This window comes from Gadus morhua, chromosome 18, assembly GCF_902167405.1.
Source record: "Gadus morhua chromosome 18, gadMor3.0, whole genome shotgun sequence".
NCBI classification, from domain to species: Eukaryota; Metazoa; Chordata; class Actinopteri; order Gadiformes; family Gadidae; genus Gadus; species Gadus morhua.
Genome location: NC_044065.1, coordinates 12,464,843 through 12,492,027, shown reverse-complemented (window position 1 = coordinate 12,492,027; position 27,185 = coordinate 12,464,843). Strand labels below are relative to the sequence as shown.

General features: G+C 49.1%; 2 protein-coding genes across 2 annotated transcripts; one reads left to right on the top strand and one right to left on the bottom strand.

Moving 5' to 3' along the window:
• Positions 1-905: 905 nt before the first annotated feature.
• On the bottom strand, positions 906-20,433 carry tnrc6ba (trinucleotide repeat containing adaptor 6Ba). Its single transcript, XM_030340788.1, is given in 25 exon segments — positions 906-3,349; positions 3,560-3,699; positions 3,868-3,935; positions 4,154-4,363; positions 4,921-5,013; positions 5,360-5,503; positions 5,620-5,763; positions 6,174-6,341; positions 6,697-6,898; positions 7,017-7,151; positions 7,601-7,753; positions 10,147-10,275; positions 10,495-10,593; positions 10,855-11,055; positions 11,486-11,557; positions 11,750-12,003; positions 12,304-12,468; positions 12,707-14,302; positions 14,370-14,580; positions 14,582-14,797; positions 14,800-16,049; positions 16,192-16,656; positions 17,097-17,118; positions 17,610-17,697; positions 20,150-20,433. Coding segments are annotated over 24 exon segments (6,735 nt in total). The 5' UTR covers positions 17,667-17,697; positions 20,150-20,433; the 3' UTR covers positions 906-2,808.
• Positions 20,434-20,439: 6 nt separating this feature from the next.
• On the top strand, positions 20,440-24,131 carry si:ch211-141o9.10 (probable endonuclease 4). The gene is made up of 7 exons (XM_030340787.1): positions 20,440-20,898; positions 20,989-21,198; positions 21,469-21,651; positions 22,181-22,312; positions 22,672-22,776; positions 22,970-23,099; positions 23,423-24,131. The coding sequence occupies exons 1-7, from the start codon at positions 20,601-20,603 to the stop codon at positions 23,481-23,483; spliced, it is 1,119 nt and encodes a 372-aa protein (XP_030196647.1). The 5' UTR covers positions 20,440-20,600; the 3' UTR covers positions 23,484-24,131.
• The last annotated feature ends 3,054 nt before the right edge of the window (positions 24,132-27,185 follow it).

The window sequence follows — 27,185 nt, the reverse complement described above, 5'->3', positions numbered from 1 at the left end:
AAATTAAGTGTTATTGATAAGTCAACCGGTTTCCACCCACCTATAGGCCTAAACTCAAGCTTTTCTCCCTGATGGGGAGTTGGTACTGCTTTACAATTACAGGATAGAATAAATATCAGCCGCTGAGGGAATCCTAAAAGCAAGGTGCTGCTTAACACCCACTATTTGTTCTGATTAAAAACAATGTCAATGCATTTGGATAAGGCCAGTGTTAAATCCAAGCCTAGCAAGGAAGGAAGGAAGGAAGGAAATGTTTTTTACCAATGGTCTCCAAGAGCAATTCATGAATAACCCCTTTCTCAAAGGTGTGTTGACTTGATTACCTCATTGTTCTGTGCTCCAGTGATGCCCGATTGGTCCAGGCCATGGAGGTCCAGGCACGCGTTGGGCACGCAGGAAGTAGCCCTGGCCAGGGACCCTCATTGGAACCCGCCCAGCCACCAGTACATCAGAATCTCCTACTCCACATGCGACGAGAACTATAGGGTCGGCTGAACGTTGCGTTGAGAAACGCGCACTAAATACAGGTGAAGCAGATTGAAGAACAATGCACTAAAATTACTTTGAATTAAAATTTTACATTAGTCGTGTTATCTCATAACACATTAACAAATTACTGCAAACCTTCAATGTTTTTCCTCTACAACTAGTGTCTTGTCACCAAACATTGCTGCATCAGTTTGTCCTGTTTCTGCCAGAACTATCAAACATGCCTCAGCCCCCTCGAACACCAAAATTTGAATGAGTATAACATTTAATGACCAATCAATTTGAATATCTTGGATTAAAAAAATACTGCAAAAAGCATGCAGTTTCGCAAGTTGTTGCTATTAAAGAGACGAAAAGGTATCGAATGGGGATTCGAAATTCACAAATGATTAATCAATGACCCAACAACCACAGGCTTGAATTCAACCTTTATTATCTTGTTCTTTTCTGCTTTAAATAATTTCCTTTCCTTTTTGTAACATCTGAGATAAACAAAAAGATCCTCAACAGGAGTGATAACAAAGACAGACTTAATTTAAATTGATACATAAAATAAAAACAAAGAAAATAACAAAACATAAGGTAACGTCTTAAACGTGTCTATAAAACACCTTTTTCCAGCTCAGCTCGGTGTGGGTACGCATCCGGGCATCTCCGTACAAATGCCTTCAAATTGGTTGCTTCTTAATGAAGACAAAAAATGAAATAATAAATCAAACACATTCTTTATTGCATTTGGACACCAAAAGAAAACAGAACATAACCTTGACAAAAAACAAAAAATAAACTGCTAAAAAACAGAACAAATTAAGTGACATGAAGTAGTGCCAATGTTACGGCGCTTCACGTGACAGACTAGGTGGCGACGTAACCCTATGAGGTCAGTGTTTTAAGAGGGGGGGGGGGGGACAAAGAAAAAGTGGGGGATAGGTAAAGGGTGTGGGGAGGAGGAGGGGGGGGGGGTTCGGATTCCACAATGTTATTTTACGTCTTAAAACGATAAACAAATGGACAACACGCTTAGCAGGAAATAAAAATTAAGCTTGTCAACTTTTTTTTTTTCTTTTTTTTTTAAGAGCAGTGTTACTGGTGAGAATGCAAATGACCTGACACGGTTCATCTCATAGTCGGGGAGGGGAGGGTGGGGGGGATGCGGGTACTAGGGTTGGAAGGGTTCTGGGACATTGACCAAGGCCTCTGTTGATTTTAAATCACCTCCCACTGGAAAGGTCTGAGTAGTAGCGATGTCGCTGTGTGTAGTTCTGGGTCCATTTAAAACAACAAAAGAAACACCAAACAACAACAAATGGAAGGAGTTCCACACGACGGGTCCCCGCGGTACCCAGAGCCATCAACAGTGCAAGTTTGGCTAATGTTTTTTTTGTTTGTTTTTGTACCCTGGGTGCCATGGCGATGCCATCCATCTCAACCAAGGTAGATGTGTGTATGTGTGTACCTAGCATAAATGCTGCTGCAGCATTGGTTAAGGGGGATGGGGGTGGGGGAAGCCGCAGCCACTGTCGCGTACTGCCGATGTTCCTATGAGACCCCACCCGCCACCCCCAAACTCTGGTCCCCACCCCTACCTCCTTTTTATTCCTTTTTCTTTCTAGCCCTCAGGCTTAAAAACTCGGGGGTAGGGATGCGGGGTGGGGCGGGGCAGGGCAGGGGGCAGGGGCTAGGGAAGAAAACTCGCAGGCACGCCAAAAACCCAGATCTACGAAGGCTCAGTCCGCAAGTTGTGTAATCATTTTTTTTTTTTCCTGTTGTGGAGATTCAACCATTAAATAGTAATACAAAACATTTTGTGGCACACTAAAAACAGCTCGAGCTGAACTTGTTCACAGGCGACTCGTGGCTGGAGTCGTTCCGTGGAGCACATGCCTGAGTGGTGGGCTCTCTCTCTCTCTCTCTCTCTCTGGATGGAGATGGCGGCAGCGGCATGTAGGAGAGAAGCGCTATCCAGTCGTCTCTCTCCCGCCCGTATGGAAGGACCTTTTTTTTTATATAGATATATATACCATTTTCAGCTTCAAGTTTTGATAGTTTGACGTCTTCATTTTAAAGGTAAAGCGGATAGATGTATGTGGAAATTAACTTGTGCATAAACGTTTGTGTGTGTGTGTACATAAGTGTGTGTGTGTGTGTGTGTATGTGTGTGTTTGTTTTTGTGTGCGATAGAGACAGTGTATCTGAACATCAGTGGCCAGTGTAGTTGGAATTCAATGTTATCCATTCATGTGAATAAATTACAAATTCACAAACCTTTAAGTTACACCAAGGGTTTACACCATGTTTGTGTATACGTGTGTGAGTGTATCAGTCACCGCCTCCCCCTAGCAGGTCCCCTGGCAGCAGTGCGGCCGGGCTCCCCATCTGGTGCCGGTCGTCCATGGCCGAGGAGGCCCACAGGCTGCCACTGGAGTACCCCGACCCGCCCATGCCCCCCCAGAGACCCTGCCGCCCGCTCTCCATGCCGCCGCCGCCGCCCACCACCGTCCCGTTGGTGCTCCAGGGCGCGAACATGCCCAGGCCGGGCCCCTGGGGGGCCGGTGGGTCTTGTGAGCTGCCTGTACCGTCGAGGCTCTGCCACCCGGAGCCAGGGGCCCCGGGGCCTCCGTTCCCGCCTCCCGAGCCTCCGCCCGGGGCAGATCCTCCTTCTAATCCTCCGCCTCTCTCGCCGTTACTGCTGCCCCCCATGGAGGAAGACCCGATGGGGCCCGAGCCGGAGGAGCCGACCGCTCCTCCCCCTCCGCTGCCGCCTCCTCCTCCTCCTCCTGCCTGGGAATGTGCAATGTAGCGGGCCACCTCCTCCTCGCTCACAAACTCCGCCAGGATGGTGGTGTTGCCCAGGACACACCTAGGGAGGGACACATCGCTCAGGGGCTGCTTTCCATCGAAAGACCAAAAACACGAGGTCCGTATGCATTTGCACTGTCTTTAATATAGCGGCGTTTGTTTGTGTATTTAGCTTGTATTTTGTTCATGCATAGAGGCCGCTCTTGTGTCAAAGCTTCTCATCTTGATGAGACTTTGTGTCAGGAGTGGGGGGGGCGTCGCCGTGACTCACATGTGGAGCGCGCTCTGGGCCTTGGCCGCTTCCTGTTTGGAGCTGTAGCGGATCAGGGCCGTGCCGTGGGTCAAGCCCAGGTGAAAGGTCAGCAGGGGGCCGTGCTGCATGCAGATGGTCCTCAGGGTGGAGCCGTCGATCTGGAGGGACGAGATGGAACACAAACAAAACGCAATCAAGACTGTGGCGCTTGAATGCACGTCCATACCGGGACTCTTAAGTGGCCCACTCAAACTTCTGAAGTACTTTTCCAGTTTACCCATGTTATTGTGTAAGCGGACGGTGTTTGCGTTTGTGTGTGCGTGTACCTGTGGCGTGAGATTACTGAGCACCAACCAGCAGCTTCCTCGTGCACTGCCGTCACTCCATGTGGACGCTGATGGGAGATGAAAGGAAAGGAAAGGTCAGATGCGAGGGAAATTAAAAGTAAATCAAACGAATGTAGGGAAAGACCTTTTTAATTTCTAGAGGAGCTCTCTCTGTGTTGCATCCAGGCTAGGTAAGCCGGCCAAGCCTGGCTCTTTAGCGTACAGTTGGAAACATGACAAGCTTTAGTCTCTTGGTACACGTGGGGGAAGAGTGTGGAGGACTTACCGCTGCTGCCCGAGCTCCAACCCCTGGCAGACAACCGCGGGGCTCCCCCAGACCAGGGCGAAGGCATCGGCTGCTTCTGACTGGCTAGGCCAGGTGGTGGGCGGGACAGCTGGTTCTGGTTGAGCTGGCTGCTGCGGCTCCCAGCTTTCCAGGGTTTGTTGTGTCCAATGGGCTCTGGGGGCCAGCTGGCCTTGTAATCTGTGTACTTTACTGAAAAGGAGAATTTATCAAAGTTGAGCCAACGTTTTTTTATATATCTTGCCTTAAATATGCATGTTGTGTAAAACACATTCCGTCATGTAAACAACTAACAGCTGAAACACGGGCTGGAACACGGACTACACACACGTAGTCACGCAGGCAGAGTGGGGGTTTGCACCAGTTACACAGACTGTCTTTGTAGCGTGCACTGCTAGTGTTTTTCAACATACAGGATTCAGTCTGTCCGTATTTATCGACCGTAACCTTAAGGCTACAGGGAACTAGGTTAATTGTTCCGCTGCAGCAGTGTAGAGAAATACCATGTCATATTCCTTAAGCCAAAACCCCGCCCCTGCTTGGAGAGAGAATGAGAGGCGGGGTTTGGAGAGAGTCGGGAGAGGGAATGAGGTGTTTGTTTTTTCAGCATTACTGGAGCTAGACATTTCTTGCAAATTGTACGAAACACAGGCTTTAAGATAACACCAAATGAAAGTTTAGCTTTTACCATTTCATGCACCGAGTGATACCCTACTCCCAGGCCCACAGTTGAGTGGTGTGTGAGTTACCTGAATTATGTGCGTTGTTGAGGGGGCTGTCTGAGGCACTGTAAGGCCAGGCACCAGGTGAAGGCAGCAAGGTGTTCAGGGAAGGGGTAGAATCTGTACATCACAAAATCATCCAAGTTAGGCCAACATCAACAAATCACCACAAATATGATGCAACCACTACCAACTCAATTATATTTTCCCCTCAAGCACAATTTCTATGCCTCCCATTTTTGCACCTGTATTAGTTTCAAATTTGTGCCGATTTGCTTTGCAGTGATTCAATTCAAACCCAATAATAGATAAGACTAATAATGGCGGGAAGATAATCCCACACAGAGCTAATGGAAAGTCTTGAGTACAGATCAAAGATCAGAAGACAAAGGCCGCTTTCAAAATAGACTACCTCGTGGTTGAGACCCAGTCACCCCACCGGGGGAGGTCCATCTGGGGCACTCACCTGCATTATCTTGTAGCAACTGGTGGTCCGAGTCGTTGAGGTTCGGGGAGCTGGCGTTGCCCATCATGCTCCCCGGGGTCATGTAGGGGTCAGACTCAGGGTCAACCCGGTCGATTCCCTTCCAGGGTACGCCGGGCTGGAACTCTGCAGGGGGATGAGAGATGCGATTGGCTGACGGTGGTCACAAATGCACGCCTAAATCCTGGGAGTTAACAAAACGACCAATCGTGGGCGGCGCCACAGGGCCCCGAGGCCTTTACCTGGAGGCCAGCTGGTGGTGGAGGCAGGCTTGGATGCCATCTTGTTGCCAGGGGTACGATGCCAGTTGTCCCCTAGGGGGTCTCCGCTCATGTCGTACTGGGAGTAAGGGGAAACCCCGGGCATCTTCATAGGGGTAACAGGACCTGGGAGACGCAGACAGAGTTAAAAGGTGCAATGTGTAAGATTGAGCTCCTCAGAAGTCAGAAGGCGGGGTACGCTCAGAATTAAAGAAACTCAAGAAGAGGGTTCTCTTTACTCTAACTGGCTGTAAATAGTGTACCCTATCTTAGCAGAAAGTGTTGAAAAGTTGCGTTTACTTCACACAAGAGCAGCCATTTCCCCTGTTGCCATGGGAACGTTATGAAGTGACGTAAGTACGCAACGTGAATGTCATCGGAAAGCTGCATTTTTCGCAAGTCCCCGCAATTTCATTGTATAAATATGCCGCATATTTCATCGCATTTTTTAAGAAAACGTGCCGCATAAGCAAGGATTTTTGGCCGCAACAATCACAAAAAAATGCCACGTTTTTCTGGAGGGACTGGTAACCTACCATTTTTGTGGAGCATGCTCTCGGGAGTGACCGAGTCGGGCGGCGAGTGGCCCTCCATCATCCACTTGAAGCGAGACTGCTGGCCCCCCATGTCCTTCATCCCCCCGTGTCCGCCCATCCCAGAGCCCCCTATGTCCAGGCCAGACAGGTTGACCCCAGAGCCAAACCCTGTCCGCGGGGAGAGAGAGCGACGGAGCGGGTAGAGAGAGGCGGTGGGCAGAAGAGAGGGGAGCCGTTATGTCAACGGAAATCATGTCAGGAAAATCAGATTCTGCCAAGCCTGGTATTAGGGGTAGTGTTGTGGTCACCTGTCGCCTGTCAAAAGTGATAAGGTTCTAGCCTGGCTCCCCAGCGTCCATTGAGAGAGACGCCTATCCTCTACCTGCTCCTCAATGCTTTGAATCTCACTTCACTGTCTGGGCGCTTTGGATGAAAGCGCGACTACATTACTATGGAAATGAATGATATACACACAGCGCTGCAAGGCCTTATTTCTGCGCCTGCGGGGCGGCCCGCCACTCACCAGAGTAGCCCCCGTGGGTCTTGGGGTGCATGTCGGCCACCGAGCCACCCAGCCCGCCGTGGCCCAGAGACTCCACGCCAGGGAGCTTAGGGCCGCCCACTCCCACGCCGAGGTGGGAGGGGGACAGCTTGGAGCCACCCCCAAGAACCCCGACTTGTTGCTGCTGCTGCTGCTGACGGAGCACGGCCATGATCCTGGCCAGCTGGACGGGAAAACACAACAACAAGTCAGGTTAAAACACAGATAAAACACATCGTTATGTTCTTAAAAAATAAAGGAAAATGTAAGCCTGAATTTTCCGTCCGGGATGCACAACGGACCTGCTGTGGGTCGGCCTGCTGGCGGACGTTCTGGGGGAACTTCCTCTGGTTCTGGAGCAGCTGCTGCTGGGGTGTCTGCTGCTGCTGCTGCTGCTGCTGCTGTTGCTGCTGCTGCTGGAGAAGGAGCTGGTAGGCCTTAAGGAAAGGATGCAAAGAAGGAAGGAAGGACACAAGGGAGACCCAGACAACGGAAGGGGGCCAAAATAAAATGAAAAGGAGAAAAATGACGAGACGTAGAGAGGGAGAGAGAAGGAAAAAAAATAGTGCGTGAAAGGAAGTGGTCGGAAATACACATGGTGGCGATGCAACTGCTTTGACTTCCGCCTCGAACATCTATATGAAAATAATCCAAAAAATGAACGCTTGGCTTTCCTTTTACGTGGCACATTCCACTAACTCTGAGACAACCAATTTGTGAATGTTCGTCAAACAGGAATGCAAATTTACTGAATAATTACAGATAATCTACTCACGTCAATGGCAGCCTAAAATAAACTAACTTTATATTATCAAAGCGTTATCTGATTTCTCTTTAAGCACTGCAACGTATCGCCCATTATGCCGGCACCGGGTGGGGCTCTCACCAGCTGGAACTGGATGTGGGGGGGGTAGATGCTGCTGAGCATGGCAATCTGCTGGGGGGACAGCTGAGGGGGGAACACGCCTCCCCCGGCCCCCGAAACACCTCCTACAACCCCGCTGGGAGGCGGCATTTGCTTCAGCATAGAGCCTGGCACCTGGATGGGCACACACACACACACACACACACACACACACACACACACACACACACACACACACACACACACACACACACACACACACACACACACACACACACACACACACACACACACACACACACACACACACACACACACGCGTTAGCGCGTGAGCATATGATCACCGGGAACATATGATCACCGGTTGTGATTGTCCAAAACTTCATGATCCCCAATAAGGCTCCAAGTAGCAGTTGTTTGACTCCCAGTGATACCAGCGGTATTAATGGTGGTTCCCAGTCATCTTGACTGTGCTGTGTGTGTCTGCATCCGAGCGTGCACAACACCTGCAGTGCGTTGCACCAGCAGAACTTAAAGCCGATAAGAAGTTCGGGTGTAAAGATCGCCTTAACCCTTCGCGCGACGCAGCTAGTTTCAAACAGAAAGGTATTCTAAATTTTGGTTGCACCACCATAACTTAAGTTTTAACGTTACTAGTAGTGCGTAAATTGTACCAGTGTCACATTTAATGACGTTTAGATCATTTCAAGCCAATCATCGACAGCCAACATTGTAAACAGGAAGTACCGGCAAGTTTCCACCTTATCCGAGTGAGGATGCGTTAGCACCCAAATGAGAGGACAAACAAAACAGTTTGACAGTCCTTTATTCTCTAAAATTTGAGTTGGGCGGTACTGGCGTGAAGTTAAGCAGTTTGATGGCAAATTTTTATAATAAATTGCAGCTCATTGCTGCTTTGTATGCTATTCGTTGTGTGAGTGTCGTGAGTTTTTGTCTGAGTTAGCCTCTACCTGGCTATGCATTGTATGGAATAGCTCTAGAATATTGGTTTGTACGTGGGCTGGAGTTGTTTTTTATTTTATCTCTCAAGGAGGTAAGACACGTGAAGAAGGTATTAACGGAATTAACTGCCAACTTCTGCAAAATTGCACAGCCTGTCACATTTGGGAAACCAACGATCTGATAAAATTGTTGACGGACAAGATTTAGTTCTGCAGGCTGTACAGGGAAGCGAACGTATGTGTTCAGATATCTGCATAGTGTGTTTACATGCAGACTCATCATAGGATGAAGAAACGAATAAGACCTCAACCAGAATTTTAAAATGCATGTAAACACCTTTACCCGATCTACTTCGGACAGAAATCGGTACATGAACGGACAAGCGAGATCGGATAAGAACAAGAATTTTGGCTTTGACTCTGAAGTCAAGATTGAAACGCTACATGGAGGAGAAAGGGATTGTTGCCGTATGCGGGACAGCGCTCAGTCCACTTCAGGCCCATGTAATTTCTCCGACGCTCCATTGTTCCGACCTCTCGGTCGTATGCGGACTCCTCCGGCGGCGGAGCAGTGGGAGGAGGACCAAGAGGTCGGAACAAAGGAGCGTCTGAGAAATGACATGGACCCGAAGTGAACTGACAGCTGTCTACTAAAAACATCTCTTCGAACGCAGCCTGTGTTTGACGTTGCTGGGATGTAGAGGTCAACCGAAGTGGCTCCATAACCACTTGTTGAAAGGGCTACAGCGCCACCTGGGTTAGCGGATTCAGCCACGCTCCGGCCATTATCCGATCTCTTAAAGGCCATGTACGTTCGGATAATTGACACGGTCCTTTCGAGTAGCAAGTAGCTGGCCCATGTAAACGCACTGTGTGCCACAGCTCGATCCACTCTGCAGACAGTAGACTTGTGCACATGGACCGAGTCACCAACTAGGTTTTGAAAAGACCCAGTGGCAAAATATCTCCGAGCCAAACACACTTACATTGCTGGACTTGGAGCCGAATTTCGGTTTGTGTTGTGCTGCAGGTCGTTGTCAAGAAGGCCGGTTATCCTAGATAATTCCGCCCAGCAAAACCGAAATCGCGCACATAAATCTACATCATCACGATGATGAAATGGATCGATAGGGTCACAGACGGTCACAGACAATCCGTTCACGACGCAAACCGCGTTGAAACTCCTCTACCCATTGCTCAAAACGAATAGCCATCTTTTGTATTTAAATATTTTAACGTATTTACCGGTCTTTATCGTTAGAATGGAACTTAAACTAGCTAGAGGGGAGGTGTAAAATACAGGTTATAACTTAGTTTAACATCAAAACTATCTGCTTGGTGCAACTGTGTGTAATTTTTCAATTTACCTTCACCTTAGCCTAAGTGGGACCTTGCATTCTGCTGGTGCAAACAGCTGCTGGAGTCTATCTTACAACAATGTCCTGGCTATGCAGGCCATTTATGTGACAATATCTTCCGCTAAGTTTCCTCCCTTGGACTCAGTTGGGGCACACACATTCAATAGCATTCTGAGTATTTGTATAGGAAATATGTGCAGCCAAGTGTGCAAGACAAGCAACACAGCAGTGATAAAGGGGCAGAAACCTGTGGTGACAGGAACTGATGAGGCACTTGCGCTCGTATCCCTGGGGAAGGGTTAATGGGCGGCACGCTGGGTTGGTGCCTGGACTGGGCCACGCCCCCTCCGGCAAGGCCAAACATGTTGTGACTGCCCTGAGATCGGAACGCAGAAACATGCAAGAAATGTAATCAAGGAGATTGAAGCCCGAACACAAACACACTGACTGACACACAACAAAACTATGCAGGGCTGGTTTGGCAGGATTACATTATGATTGAAAGGAAAGTTACGGCCGCTAATGCGAGTGGCGACGGCGCCACATTGACAAAGGTGATGCCCGACACACAAAACAAGACAAACTGGGATCTTACTTGTCTAAGGGGGATAGTGTGGTTGTAGAGGGGGTGGGACTTGAAGACAGTGGGCGGAGAGTATAGAGAGCCATGACCCTCGTCCCCAAGGTAACCGTCCTGATTGGTCAGAGACAAGCCAATGGGAGCGGCCCAATTTGAGTGATGGGTGGGGGCGTGGGTTTGGGTGAAAGAAGGAAGAGAATGGGCAGGAAAGGGAGGAGGAGTTAAGGACAAGAGAGGGAGGGAGGGAGAGGGTACAGATATGGAGATGAGAAAGGAGAGCACATACAAGACAACAAGAGTTAAGTGAACTGAACAGACAAGAAGAGACAAGAGGGGAGACGGGGACATGGAGCAGCTCTCCCAGAGACGGCCTACCTTGTCGTAGTAGGATCCGGGATCTGAGGGCCCCACGTCCTTGGGGCCGGGCGACCGGTAGGATATGGGCCCTCCGCGCCCGCCTTTCCGCATGTCCCCGTTGTAGTCGCTCATGCCCATGGCCCGCTTCTCCGCCTCCATCTTCTTGTCCGGGCCGGGCCCGGGGGCGAGGTCCATGTTGCGGCCGCTGGGGTCCTCCCCCTGTGAGAGAGGGCAGAGGGAGGGTCAGTACGAAGCACGGGCCGCTGAGTGAGCGGAGGATTCTCCAAACTAGGGAAGGATACCCGCCACACAAATCCAATGGGCTTTAATGTTACTCTACGCCGACGCATTGCTACCCGAAAATCGATCTGTTCATTTGGTTAAATAGTTTTGATGTCGCAATGCTTAATTAGACGAGATCCGTGGTACATAATTCTTATGTATACACCATGGGATTGGTTGGAAATCTGAATTTAATGAAATTTAGTGCTGTTCAGCCACAGCATCCATCCAATGAGTACCTTACATTTTGGAATGGATACTCCCTTTATTCAATTTCATGAAACATAATTTCCCAAGGGAGGGTGATTTTGGGTTCATTGTAACTTCATCGGCGAATCAGTGCGCCTGAGGGATCGGGGAATCTTACCAGCAACCCCATGTTGGAGAACTGTCTGTTGATGGGGTTCATCCAGGAGTCGCCTGGCCCCTTCATTGGCCCCTGAGGGTCGGTAGGGAGAACATATGAGCACTCAAATGTATCTCACACAACCGTACAAAGTACCAATAAACAACGTTTTAAACCGCGCCATACATCGAGTCCATGTGGTCAAGGTCACACGGCAGGCCAAACGACAACAAGCAGCCCCAAAGCGCCACAGGCGTTCCCCATGCGTCCCAAAGAATACCCCACCTTGTTGCTGGGTTTCTTGGGGGCGTGACCCTGGCCCCAGCCACCGTTGCTTCCCTGGCCCCAGGAGGAGCCGCTTCCCTGGGAGCCGGTGTTGTCCCACATACCCCCTCCACCTCCTCCTCCACCACCACCACCACCACCACCACCACCCCCGCCGCCACGTCCACCATCTTCCTCATCCTCCCAACTGGAGTGTCTGGTGGCCGCCACAGAGCTCTCTCCTTCCCCCCATCCATCTTGCATAGACTTTACACCTGCAGAGAGAGGGAGAAAGGACGACAGAGTGAGAGACAGAGGGGGGGGGGGGGGGGGGGGGGGGGGGGGGGGAGAGTGAGTCAGTCGGAAATGCTGGTGTTTATGCAAGCGGGCTAGATATACTGTCTGCAGTCTGCAGATTCACTAATGTTACGATTTAACACCAGAATCACTTCCTGAACTAGAAACCACGACCATCAGCCAAGTGTCCTATGAGCATATAAAGAGAGCCGTTTCCCAAAACATAGCTGCACGAAACCCCCGCAGCACGGACGAGCCAGGCGGCAGTGCTCCCTCACCAGGTTTGACGGGGTTGGCAGAGGGGTTTCCCCAGCCCGAAGTCTTGGCTGCCGTCTCCCCAGGGTCACCCCAGGTAGCCGGGGCCTCTGTGGTCTTCCCCCAGGCAGCCGTACCGTTGTCCACAGGGGGGCTGTTGGGTGACGTGCTCCCCCAGCCGGACGGACCTGGGAGGAAGGCCAACGCGTTGGAATGATGCGGTCGTCTCCCTGGCCTAATATCCTTACTTAACTTGACAATGATGATGATGCAAACGTTTGCCATGATGTTGGAATATGAATTTTACAAGTTGTAAATTCAGCAGGAATAATAGGTAGGGCCGTTTTTGGAAATGCTATTGGTATGGCAGACAGAACATTAACTAACAACTCAAATTAAAACACAAAATTTAAACAAAGCTCTTACCGATATTTGTAACTTTCCCGGACCCGTGACCAGGGTTCATGTCCCTATTCCCAGCCGGCGCTGCAGCTTGTCTAGCGGGCTGCTGCTGTACTGGAGGTCCCTGCTGCGGTGGCTGCTGCTGTTGATGTTGTTGTTGTTGTTGTTGTTGCTGTTGTTGCTGCTGCTGCTGCTGCTGTTGAAGTTGTTGCTGCTGCTGGGCCTGAGCTGGGCCAGGCCCCGTGCCGTGTGCCGCTGGTGGCGGCGGTTGGCCCGCAGGTGCACTGTTCTTATCCCACAGGTTGACCGGCTTGTAATTGTAATTGGTCGGATCTCCCCACGCTGACGTGCCGTCGTCGATCTCGTTCTTCCTGCTGATGGACTGCGGCGAAGGCTCCTCCCAGCCACTGGGCTCCGAGCCTCCACCAACTCCTCCTCCTCCTCCTCTTTCTCCACCTCCAGCGGGGCCACTGGGCATGGGCCCCGAGGTCCAGCCTGAGCTTTGGTTCTGATTCTGGGCTTGGGAGGCAGGCTGTCGCCCCCAGCCTCCTTGCATAGCCCCCTGGTCCAGAGCGTGCTGCGGCGGCGGCGGCTGCTGCTGCTGCTGATTGCGCGGCTGTGATTGTTGCTGTTGCAGTGGTGCCGCCGGGCCCTTGATGGCGCCCGACTGGCTGTTTGGCATCTGGTGCATTTTGTTTCCTCCCACGTTCCCTCCACTCCAGCTTTGGTGGGGCTTGTTGGGCCCCGCGTCTCCTCCACCTCCACCACCCCCCCCCCAGGTTCTACGGGGGCCAGCCTCGTCCCAGCTCCCCCATGTTCCTACATCTGAATCCCCGCCTGATCCTGATACTCGCCCTCCTCCCCCTCCTCCTCCTCCTCCTCCAGTGCCGCCTCCTCCAATGTCCTTCCTTTCCTCCCCCCATCCGCCGCCGCCTCCACCGCCACTGTTAGATTTGGGCTCTCCCCATTCCTCACCTCCTCCACCACCCCCACCCCTCTGCCCTGAACCCCACCCACCGCCACCGCCACCGCCTCTTCCTCCTTCTCCGTCCCTACCCATCTCCCTCCAGCCTCCGCCTTTCTCCTCCTGGCTCTCACCCCAGCCTCCACTGGCAGGGGTACCCTGTTGACCCTGATCACCCCAACCACCACCACCACCACCTCCTCCACCTCCGCCTCCTCCACCTCCGCCGCCTCTATTGCCTCTCCACTCCTCATTTCCCCAACCTTTGGCTCCTTGGCCTTCCCCGGCCCCCATGCCTCTCCCGCCACCACCACCCCCCCAGCCTGTGGGCTTCCCCTGCTGGCTATGCATGCTCCCCATCCCCCCCGCTCCCATGGGCGCGCTCATGGCGCTAGATTGTGAGACGCCGGGATTCCTCATGTGTGGGCCTGGGGGGGGCGGTTGCCCCCTCCCGGACGCCGAGGCTCCGCTACTGCTACTGTTGCTGCTCTCCCAGCCCTCCCCCGAGGAGCCCGCAGACGGGTTGACCCCGGGGCCCATCGAGTCCGCGGCCACGGCCCCCGGCCCAGCAGAATACTGAGAAGACGACGAAGAACTTATACTGGATTGTTGGTGTTTGGATGACGACGAGGACGAGGAGCCGCTTCTGCTGCTCCCTCCCCCTCCTCCTCCCCCCCCCTCCTCCCCCTGCTGCTGCTGCTGCTGCTCCTCCTGCCGCAACACGTTTCCCCTCCGCGTCGAGGTCCCAGGACGTGTTCTGCCGGATCTGCGTCTGGCCCCAGCCCGTGTTGGACAGCACCCGGGGGTCCAGGTCCGAGCGGCTGAGCAGGTTCTGTAAGGCAGCCTCAGCGTTTGGTGCCGGGCGGTGGGCCCGCGAGTGGCCGCCGTGAGGTCCACTCCCGCTCCTGGAATTCCCGCCACTCGACGAGGACCCCCCCCCGCCCCCCCTGGCCCCCTCCCCAGTCCCCGGTCTCGCCGGCCTCCCCCCTCTGATTGTCCCAAGCTCTGCTCATGGCGGGCGCCGTGGGGGAGCAGGCCGAGGTGGGGGGCGGGGCCCCTCCGGCGCTGCTCCCGCTACTGCTGCCATTACTGCCGCAGGCTCCGCCCTGCCCCTCCCCCCCTGGATTGGCTCCGACCCACAGCAGCAGAGCCGCCGCCACCCGCCGCCGCCCCAGTCGCCGCCCGCCGCCACCGCCCTCTCTCCGGCCGCGGCGCCACTCGAGCCCCACCCTCCCTGAGATGCCGCAGAGGCTTGCACGCTGCTGCTGCTGCTGCTGCTCTCCCCCCCGCTGCCGGCCGCGCCCCACGCGCCGGCCCCGCTCGCGGAACCCTGGAACCCCCACCCCGAGGTGCCGTTGTCCCCGTCGGCGGCCCCGAAGGCCCCTCCTCCTCCTCCTCCGCCGCCGCCCTCCCACTCGTCAGTCCTTGAGGCACCCGTTTTGGAGACGGCGGCGGGGTAAGGAGGCTGGCCCCTCCACGAGGAGGCGAGGCCGGGGTCTCCCCTGCCGCCGAGCCCCGCCCCGCCCGCCTCACAGTCCACACCGCCCGCCCGCTCCCCGGCGGCCATTTTTGGTCCTACTGATCCACCCTCCCACTTCCCCCCCCCACCCGTCTCTCTGTCTCTGGATTGCATTTGGTGAAGTTGGTGCTGATGGGCGTTTGATTGATTCACAGATAAAGGTGGGTGACCCCCCAGCACCCCGACCACGCCGCCCGGCCCCAGCCCGGGGCCGAGGGGGGCGGTGCTGTTGGCAGACAGAGACCCACTGGGACCTGGGTGATTGAGGGAAGACTGCCCCCCTTCCCCCGCGGCGGGGGTGCCGTCCTGCTGCACCAAGGCAGGCCAGGCCGAAGGGTTGGCATTTGGGTTGAAGTTGGCACCTGGAATCCCACTGCTGCCCTCTAGGGGGCCGGCGGCGTCATGGCTCCCTGGTGCAGCGGGGGCTTTGGAAAGAGAGGAAGGCGGTTGCAGCAGAGGCCCCCCAGCCGCCACCGGAGCACCTCCTCCCAGCGGACCCTGGGGGGCAGCCGACCCCCACGCCACACCGCCGGACGACTGCATACATTCATTGGGCAAAGGGAACGAGGAGCTGGGTGGGGGCTGGCTACCAGAGGCACTGATGCTGCTTTTCACAAGCATTCCGTTGTTGTTGTTGTTGTTGCCGCCGCCGCCGACAGACAGGCCGGCCGAGGATCCCCCGCCGCCGCCGCCTCCGCCGCCGCCGTCACCGCTGGCGATGCTGGGCCACTCTTCCAGGTTGTTCCCGTCCACAATCACCCTGCCCTGAGCGGAGGTCTGGCTTCCAGAGCCTGTCCCCCACATAGAATTTGCATAATTAGAAGTAGTAGTTGAAGCAGCGACTGATGAGTTGAGGGACAGAGACACTGCAGCTGCACTGGAATCTACAAACAAAACCACAAAGTCCAACTTGTAAGAATAAAGATCTGGTTTAAAAACAAAATCACGTCCACCTATACAATATTATGTTTTACAGACTACATTATACACATGCAATGCTGCGGAACAACCTTCACGGACACACACCTGAAGCAGCAGCCATGTTTGCATTGGGGCCTTCACCACCACCAACTCCCACACCACCACCACCACCTCCTCCTCCTCCTCCTCCTCCTCCTCCACCTCCACCTCCTCCTCCCCCCAGCAGCATGGAGGACAGTGGCGGCTGGCCCCTCTTCAGTAGCACTTTGTGGTCCTGTTGGCAGCGGAATCGAGGTGGCACCTCTCGCGGCATGTAGCGCTGCTGCTGCTGCGGGGCTGCGGCCCCGGCGTTCCCAGGGGGCCCAGGGGCACCGGCAGAGGAGGGGGGCTGTCCGTTGGCCACCACCGGGCGCTTGGCATTGTTGGCGGCCTGGGCCGGGGCGGTGGCGCTGCCAGGACTCGGGGCAGCTGGGGAGGGCGAGGCCGAGGGGGTGGATCCAGGGCTGGGGGAGGCAGAGCTGCTCGGGGCGGCCGGAGGCTGCGACGACACCGGCTTGTTCACGTCTGACACTGCGGGGAAGCACAGGGGAGTTGTTGACATCTGGAGGGATAAGTTACTCTCGTCTGTTCACTTTTAGATTCTGAATGTTTGATTCCTAGTTCAACTAGTACAGGATGTGTCCAAAAACCATAGTAAGAAAGAAATATTGCATGACTAAGCTGATACTGCATTAGGATGTGATGAATCGAGATAAATGAGGCATTAAACAAATTCTGACCACTAGAGGGCAGAAAACCCTGCTAGTTATCCCTACTGTATGCCACGCTTTGAATCCTTGCACATCCGTCTGTGCAGTACTTGTTCCTTCATGAGGAAGGAAGTTGACTAGCTTTGACCACTGGTTCAAGAGCTAAAACCAATCGATTGTCAATAGCATGCCAAGATAGTGACCGACGAGCCCATCCGGACTCCACATGCACTTATGCTAAACATGTCGACATGTTCTTACCTTTGTTTTTTTGCTCTGCAACCTGTGAAACACAAAAAAACAAGCGCCTTTAAAAAACGGTAGATTCACACATAAATAATAATAATATTTAAACAATATTTTCATGTCTACATTGTTCTGCATATAGAAGGGAGAACTATATGTTGCTAGTGCCAATAGGGAGTAATTCAAGAATGAGACAGTTAAAAGTAAAACACAAGGGTCCCCAAGTAATACCGTGAGAAAGATTGGCTTCATTAATGACCTAAAAGAAAGAATGCTGATCATAACAGAGATTATACTCTGTATTTACTTCTGAGCAGGAGGAAAACATTTTGCTTTTGATTAGCTGGGCTACATCTTCATATGATATTACATGCAGTTGTTAAAGATTAAATATGGCAATATGCTACTACTTAGTGACTTGCAGTGCCTTGAGATAGACTGTTCAAGAGCATCGTCTTCAAGTCTGACACCCTCAACACTAAACTAGCCTGGCCCACTAATATTATATTTCTTATTTTTCGAGCATACCTTCTGAGAGGTTTCCCTTTTCCTTTTGTCGTCTTTCTTCCTTTTCTTGTCTTCCATGAACTACGACCTCCTGTCCTGATATCCCTTTCTGAAATGGAAACAAACGATTGGATCTGGTTCAATGACATAGAAAGGCTGTGCAACACCCATCCCTACAGCACATCGAACAGGGATGACTATGGCAGGAGGCATCCCAAGATATTAACTCAAAAGAAAAAGGACCGGAAAATCAAATTAATCCATCAACTAAATAATCATAATTAAAGATATCATAATGTGACTGCCATTATATAATATATTTTGGTACTGTTCAGTATCTCGTGCTGAATGAATACAATAGAAGAACTGGTATTATGTGACTGAAAGACACAGCAGGAGGAAAGAAAGTCTCCAGCTGTAGTCAACAGATGAAGATCAATTTTGTGGTCTAAGACAGCAATGTCTGGAGGCTGAATTCAAAGTCTGAAACATTTAGGAGATAATTTTGTATTGACAGTGTTAACAATAATTGACTGATGTAGTTGATATCTTTATATCAGTAATTCTGTAGCCACATTCTTTGTTCTCGCATGGGAGGTCTTAACTTTATAAGGTTTCAGCATCTCATCTAAAAAGGTAACAAGGACATTAGCACTATACATTTCAAATGGAAAGGATGAACATTTAGCTCCAATCATTTGGTGGAAAAATTATAAACAAGTGGAGAACTTATCAGAGGACCACAGAAAGTTTAAGGTTGGAAAGAACTTGGACTCGATTCTCCAAAATGTTAAGACACATTCTAAGACTATACGATTCATTAAATAATTGCCTTAAGAATCAAAACATGTTTGAACCGTCGGACTGTTACAAAGCATCGGAGGGTAGCTTAACTTTAGAAACGATCTCCCTCTCCTAAACGTAGAAAACGTTTCTGAATAAGGGCCGTTTAGCGTAGCAGAGAGACTATTACTGAGCAATCAGTATGTAATTTTTCTTCCTTCTCTATTTAGTTGGAAGAATGGTATATTGTAGAGCCAAGAGTAGGCTGGTCGGAACAAAGAATTGGTGTACTTCAACATGTCCTGGCAGTTGATGAAGGCCGTAAACTTGACAAGACGGTTCAGCCTTTAAGGTCTAGAGCCAAGACACTTGCAAGACTTGTGGGTAGAACAAGCATATATGGAGCCATATAAGAGCGATTCAAACTCTGATCCAGCTTATCCCATTCAACTCTTCAAAACCAATACTCAAGATACTAAAACGAGTAATACGCGTGTCTGACATTCTTCACAATATAAACGCTGCTTTTCTTTTTACAATTCCAACCCCTACGCTTCATTAAATTAACATGCGCCCCTGTGTTGCATCTCATGAGTCACTATTTGGATTGGAGTGAGACCAATTATTGACTGTTTTGTTTGGCTTACAATGAGAATAGAAAAATCGTCTTACTTTGAAGAAAACAGTGAAAATCTGCTTTTTTACAACTGTTTCATGCAAAGACATACAGGAATGCCTTGTTGTCAAATTCACCCCCATTGTCAACACAACAGGTGAAACTACTACTTCCAATAAGGGGTTTTCATTGAAAGGCAATTGAACACAGGTCTGTGATCCGCAAATCTGATAAGGCATGGGCCAAAATATGCGATCATATCGTACATAAATGACTCAACGTGCTATAACGTTAATCCAATTATAAGTTATGATCCCATAACCAAATCAGAGGGGATTAGCATCCCCTCACCTGTGTATCATACCATGATGCGTTTAACAGCGACCCCTAGGGCAACCAAATTTGATGGCCTCACTTTTTTTTTTATTACACCGGCCGAACCTTCAAATACTGCAGTAAGCACGTTAACCGTCATTGATATGTGCTTGCTATTTCGATACAGATAACCAGTACGAGCTTGCAATGGCTGTATGATGATGGCATCATTATAAAAGGTTGACGGGCGCTCGCGCAGATCAAGCAGGAGCAGTCGCCTGTCCGTCGACGTGCCCCGAAAAATACCGTTAACGCCCGAGAATATACTAACGACGAGATTTGAACCACAACCGCTTCCTACCCGTGCAGGATGAAAAGAGCAACAGGATCCCCAACAGCTGCACCGGTTTAGTTAACCAGCTAGCTCTGCAAATTGGTTACTAGCTTAGCATAACTGACATCTAGACTTAAGAGACGGCGAACGAATCCCCCTTCGTCGCACAAAATATAAACACCGCACGGCTGTTGTGCTCGTAAATACACTATTGAAATACGAGTGCAGTTTGTCGCGATTGTGATGAAAATCCAGCTAGCATATGTGCAACTGCCTAAATGGCCCCATGTTATTTCAGCTTTAGCTCGCTACGTTAGCAACATTACTGACATTAGCACCGCTGGTCAACTGCATTAGCTTTTCTTGCCTTACGCACTAGCCTTTTAGGTTTGCAACGGCATCCACATAAAACGGTAATCATGCGTCAGGTCAAGACTATCCCTGCAATTTACGAGAATGAAACAGACATGACACCGTGAAGCATCTAAATGGCATGCATGTGTCGTTACTCACCACAGGAATCACATATGAAGATCAGCTAGCGTGCTAGCTAGCTGGCTAAAGTGCTTCAGTGCGATTTTTTTCTTAGCTTTTTGAGGCATTCGTCGCGGCTACAAGATCAGCCACGCCTGAGCAGATACATCAAGTAAGTGGCGGATAGTGAACTAGACTACGTATAAGCTTAATCCTTTTTTGTAAATAAGTACTAGCGTTGTTATAATGTAAACCTAATGTGCAGAAGAATGTACATTTCAAAGCGCTGTGAAGTCAGTCGGTTGACGATCGGCCATTTTGCTGCTCAGCATGAAGTGTCTCCAATCGGCAGCTCGTAGCAGCTGCGTGGACGGGCTCTGACTGGCTGTCCGCTGTCAGCAGGGATGCAAGAAAGGCGCTATTTTGACCTTCACTAACTTTTTAAAATCGCACTTAAATCAAACGCGTTGGCTGATTTCTGCTTTTCCACATGATCCCGTCCGTTGCGTTCAATTATATTATTCATCAGAATTTCCAATTACATATTTTACCAGTTGCGATAGCTGCTGTACGGAAAGTGTATTATAAAAATCAAAGCATGGCACCAAAAAAGAGAGCCGCAAAGAAAAGTAAAGTGGAGGATTCATTGGAATCGGGGACAGAAGGAGAGAACTCGACAGCAACAGTTAAGCCCGATGCAAAGAGACGGGCCGAGGGTAGTCCAACCAAACGGCAAAGGCAGAGCCATCCGAGTAATAAATACATCGGAGCGCACGTTGGCATACAAGGTAGGTTCACGGTGACGTCAGTTGTCATAAATAACAGACATTCATTTACAAATTTACATCGTTGTACTGTCATCTACTCTGCCGATCTAGGTGGGATATGGAAATCGGTGGAAAGCTGCACAGAAATGGGAGGACATAGTTTCGCCCTGTTCCTGGGTTCCCAGCGGTCGTGGAAGAGGCCTGCCCTCGACCTGTCAGCGGCGGGGAAGTTCAAGGAGCTCTGCGCTCAACAGGGGTTCGACCCTGCGCACATTCTACCACACGGCTCTTACCTCATGAACTGTGGATCTCCTAAAGATGGTTTGTAGAAAATGCAACAAAAAACTAACCCAAAAAAAATAAAATGTATTTTAGTTCACTCTGTATTATTAAATATATCGTATTATCCTATCATCTTACAATTTCCATTAATATCTAAATTGATTGACTTCAGCCTAAACAAGGACAACAAGGATCATCTGTCCTAAGTAATATACATTAAAATTGACATCAAACTCCCTATAACCACGATGACTATAACCGGCTCATGCTGCCATCTCATCAATCAGTGTGATCCATGGTTCCTCCCAGATGTTTATGAGAAGAGCCAGGCCATGCTTGTGGATGAGCTGGGCCGCTGCAGGGCTCTGGGCCTCAGCCTCTACAACTTCCACCCCGGCTCCTCCCTGGGCACCATCACCACCGATCAGTGCATCCAGAGGATAGCTGGGGCCGTCGACCACGCCCACCGCCAGGTTCCTGCTGTGGTCACCGGTAGGCTGGTGTCACTTATATCCTCCGCTATATAATGATGTTTTCCCTCCCAAACTTCACAATCCAGTCAGTGGCCCAGTGTGGCCAATGAATCTATGCAAGCCAGTTCTCAGAAGAACTCACAAACAGCATCGTCCGACAGACACTATACAGTCCACCCAACAACAAATTTCCCATTGATGATTGTTTGAAGAATTAGAATACATTTGTATTTGAATATAATACCTAGGTTTAATCCAAATTGGCATTTTATAATGACATTAAATCTCCCATTGAATGATTTGAAAGGGAGTATGAACCTGAATTGGCGAGTTAGTTCATGTGTATATGGACAGGAGACAACATTGCTGCCATGAAGTAAGAGTGGCGTTAGTCCATTGTGACAAAATGTGGTGACATACATTGAATATAAATCATCCATGATATAGATACGTGCCATATTGAGTAGGTGTATATTTGGCGCAAGGGGGTCCAGTTAATTATTTGATCCACCCCTCTAAATGCCTGTTCCCTCATCCTATGACCTCAGTGCTGGAGAACATGTGTGGCCAGGGCCACACGGTGGGGGGTCAGTTCTCTGAGCTGAGGAGCATCATAGAGCGGGTCCAGGACCAGAGCCGGGTGGGCGTCTGTCTGGACACCTGCCACGCCTTCGCAGCCGGTTCGTCAGTCTGATCCACATGACACCTCCTTAAAACGGGATCTCTGCCTGTGTTAAGTACTCTGAATGACCTGTGTGTGTGTGTGTGTGTGTGTGTGTGTGTGTGTGTGTGTGTGTGTGTGTGTGTGTGTGTGTGTGTGTGTGTGTGTGTGTGTGTGTGTGTGTGTGTGTGTGTGTGTGTGTGTATAGAGCGCTTTATTAATAAATTTGCCTTGATGGATCTTTTGGCAGAATAAGTTATGAAATACTTAAGGGTACAGAAATACCCTGCATATGATTTGTAGCTTCCAAGTGAAGGTTAGAAACCAACTTTGTGGCTGTTATTTCTTGATAACGATGAAATCGGTCGGACGTTCCAGGATACGACCTGGCGGCTGTGGGAGGAGTGTCGGCCATGTTGGACCAGTTTGACACAGAGGTGGGACTGCACTACCTCAGAGCCGTCCACCTCAACGACTCCAAAGGTACACACACACACACACACACACACACACACACACACACACACACACACACACACACACACACACACACACACACACACACACACACACACACACACACACACACATCCATCCTAAATGAGAGTTCCTTCTACCATTCGTCTATTTTCACATTTGTATCACCAACCAACCTCACTATGTGTGTTTGGCCCAGGTAAGCTTGGCTGTCACCTGGACCGTCATGAAGACATCGGCAAGGGTCAGATAGGAATCTCAGCCTTCCGGGACATCGTCAATGAGCCCAGACTGGACAACATCCCTCTGATACTAGAGACGCCCGGACGGTGAGGGGACTGTTGGACATAAGGGTCAAAGTTGGGGGTGAACTGCAGTTGATGTGGAGACAATGGATGGATTAGTAGCCGTCTCCTCCGTCCTCTGGTATTCTGTGATTTTGAGATGGAAAGGAGCTTTTTTAGCATGCTGGAAAAAAAAAACAGACATTTTTTTATACATATACCTTCTTTTCTCATTTCTAGTCAAGCTATAAACAAAAAAAAAAGTACCAAGTTTTGGTTTGGCTGCATGCCATTTTCAGCATGCATCAGTATGCTTTTTTTTTTTTTCAGGTTTCGATTGCACTTTAACGTCTGACCTCTCTCCACAGGCCGGGGTTTGAGTTTGCCGAACAGATCAAGCTGCTCTACTCTCTCATTGAAAGCAAATAGAAGAAGAGCCCTGATATGGTTGTTGTCATAGGGACCATAAAGACTGAATGACCTCACAGGTGAATGTGTTGATCTTTTCAGGACAGGTGATGAAAGTTCCCTAAAAATAGGTGTTTATGATTGTTAATAGATATATATATTTTTGCAAACCTAATCTGAAATGACAGACAACGTTTAATTAATTATTTGTATTCGGTATTTGTTATAACAACCACTTGGGGGCAGTAGATGAGCAGTAATGTGCATTTCCAGGCTCCCAGAACTATTACATTTTATTGAAACCAGCGTTAATATCAATTGAAATGTTAGACTTTTGTTGGGGCACCTGTAATGTGGTTTTCAAGATAATTCAATGACATTTGTTTATTTGCCTTGATTTAATGTGTTATCAGCACCAGCAAAAAACAAAACATACACTACTCTGTAGGGCACATCTGTTGAACACCAGATAATTGTTTCAGCTGTTGACTCATGTGGGGACTTCACACAGACGCATACAGACACATACACACACACAGACACAGGGACATACATTAGCATGTAAGACCCACACATTAACAAACACCAAAACCACACTAAAGGATGTATCACATTCAACCTCATGCCAGCATGAGGTTAAATTTGAATAAAGAACGCCGTAGCAACCAATGTGTCGAGTATGTACCTTCAGTGAAATGGCAGTAATGGACTACTGGCCCTGTAATTCCCTGTAATTGAAAGTGTGTTAGTGAATAGTAATAGCCTCATGCTGTGCCATTAATTTCCCTCTTAAAACATTTAAAGTCCTCAACAAAAAGGTGGTTCATGGTTGATTAGAGAGGAAGGAGAATCTCAGAAGAGACTTGCTCACTCCAAGGATCCTAATTTGATATTGATTTAACAGCATCATGTCAGCACCGAAAGATAAGATCTATTGGCTGACTGGATTCCCTTTTTGTAAATCCCCTGGTCTTCAGTCAAAACAATACAAACTCCTAAAAATAAGGCGAAACCATGTTTATCTCCAATTGCCTGCTTGGATTACGATTGAAAACAGACCAAGCTAATATAAAAAAATATTGTAAGTAAGACATGAAATTATTGGGTCAAACATACATAAGCTCATGGCAAAAGCCCCTTCAATGGTCATTAATAACGTCATGGACGGATATAAATAAATGCATAGAGAATGTTACAAAAAAAACACCACATCTTTCAGTTGGAGAGCTGAACAGAGACAGGAAGTTGAGGTGCCTGACCCAAAAAGTCTCTGCTCTCTGGCCCCTCCTACAGGAAATGCCTGTGGGCTCTGTAAAGATGCAACAAGCACTCTGAGCAGTGCAGACCGGTGGTACTTAATGATTTATGTACTTTGGGGGGGTAATGCGGAAATTTAGAAGAGCTCTAAACAGGTCATACCTGTTTAGAGCTGTCCTCACTTAAGGATTCTGCAAATTATTAATGGGTTTGAAAATGTTTAATCACAAAAGTTTAATTTGATCAATGTTTCAAGGGTTTGAGATGAGAGATGAGATGAGATGAGAGTTCACCTGAAAACCTTTTTCTCGGAACCTTTGTCCCTGCAGCTAACCAAAAGTAAACCAACAATAATATAAAACAATGAATTTACAATAAAGTCATTAAGAGTTTCAAGCCTCCAAATTTCAAGCTTGGGAATTACAGCAGAGAAACGAAATGGCGCATATAGATTGGAAGGAACTCTCCCAACACTGATCGGTTTCTTCAGAATAGTGGTATTTATTTTATTCTCTGTGGTTTCCTGGATTCTACGGAGAACAGTCTGGCCATTACAGTGTCAGGACCTAGGCTCGGGTTTCCACAAAGACGCCATACCATAGACTGTGCACCAAATATAAAGAACACATTCATCACAGGCAAAGAGCTGCATTTGGCTTGTCCTGTCGCCGGAGTATAAATCACATTGTTGAGTTCTTGGATGTGCATCGTTAGAGCACAATACTGTGCGCCGCGCCGTTTTGTTTTTCATTCTTTATTCCCTTGCCAGTCTCTTGTGGGTTTTTGGGGGAGGCAATTATATAATCCAATATTCCTGAGAAACTAGTCCAAGTCAAAGACTTTTGACTTGGAGTAAAACACAAGTTTATATCCTTGTGTTTTAGTTTCTGTAATAACTTCTATAATATGGTCTTAAGGGCGGTTTTGCTTTACAGTGTATCAGTATATTGGCTTTGGGGATTGCAATGAGGTTCTGCAGCTATTCATGTGCTGCCCTGCTTCATTGCATCTTTTTTTTAATCCATCCTTAACTAGGTCACTGATGGCCGCTTTGGAATAAACCTTCAGTAGCTTGAGGTGGTACTGAAAAAGTATTGATACACAACCAAACTCATTCTGTTTCCTGTGGTGTTCCTAACACACTCACATTTTCTCTATTAGTCTGTCTCTCTATCTCTGCTTCTCCCTGTCTCTGTGTAAAGATCATTATTTCTGTAAGGAGGTTTCAGCGGGGTATGTTTAATTTATGGTTAATCATGATTGCTCCTGTAAATTACAAGTGCTTATATCATGAGTGGGAATAAAGCTCAAAGACAGCCAGACAGGGGATAGACAAGAGAAGCCTTGCTTTAGTTATACTCCCAATAAATGAAAATGACTGAGAGAGAGAGAGGGAGAGATCGAGGGGGAGTGTGTGTGTGTGTGTGTGTGTGTGTGTGTGTGTGTGTGTGTGTGTGTGTGTGTGTGTGTGTGTGTGTGTGTGTGTGTGTGTGTGTGTGTGTGTGTGTGTGTGTGAGAGAGAGAGAGGGGATTCCAAAAAAAAGAAAGAAATAACTATTTTGGCTCCTCTGTTTCAATATGTCTTAAGTCTTTGGCACACACACACACAGACACCCATGCACACATGCTTATGCTCTTAAAACAGGCGCGCACATACAATGACATGAGGAGGTAATGGCATACTATGTGACAGCAGGATGACTCCTATAAGGGATGGATAGTCTTCGAGTGGGAAAATTTTAGTAATATCATGTCGTTGTATATTTTTCTATTTTTAGGCCGATGATTACAACATTGAACTTCTTAGAGCTTGTTGTCACAGGAACTGATTCATACGGCTTCAACAAGGGGGGGAAAGGCTGCCATGGAACAGTAAAACAAAGACGGGAATGGAGAAAGGCGATCAGATCCGTGAGCATTGTTTGACAAAAGTTAATAGTAATTCAAAACTAAAGAAATGAACCCAAATCTTTGCTCTTTGTCAAATACTCAATGGTGATTCTATCTTTATTGCAAGAGGAGACATCTCCTTACAATGTTGGGGAAAACAAGTGAGACTGGATATACTGTATATATAGTCAGCCTTTAATGTTTGGATATCGTGTATTCTGGCCTATTTCGTGCTCCGTCTTTAGTAAACAATAGTGCTGTGAGTGGTCAAGACTATAAACAGACGCTATTAATGGCAAATCAGTCAGTATGAAAAACGTCTCAGGACTTAAAACAATAGCAAAGAAAGTCCCCGTTTTTGCCGTGTAGGCAAAGGGTCTGGATCTGAATCCGGCTATAAAACTACAGATAGTCTATATAAGGAGACCTGCTACCTTACACCCTCTTTGCTTTGCACTTTTCTATGTCTCATTTGTTCCATTTGTGTAACCCCCTCTTCACATGCACGCGCACATGCACACACACACTCACACACAGTCCTCGGTACCTTGCTCTTGGCCCAGGGTAGAAAATGCT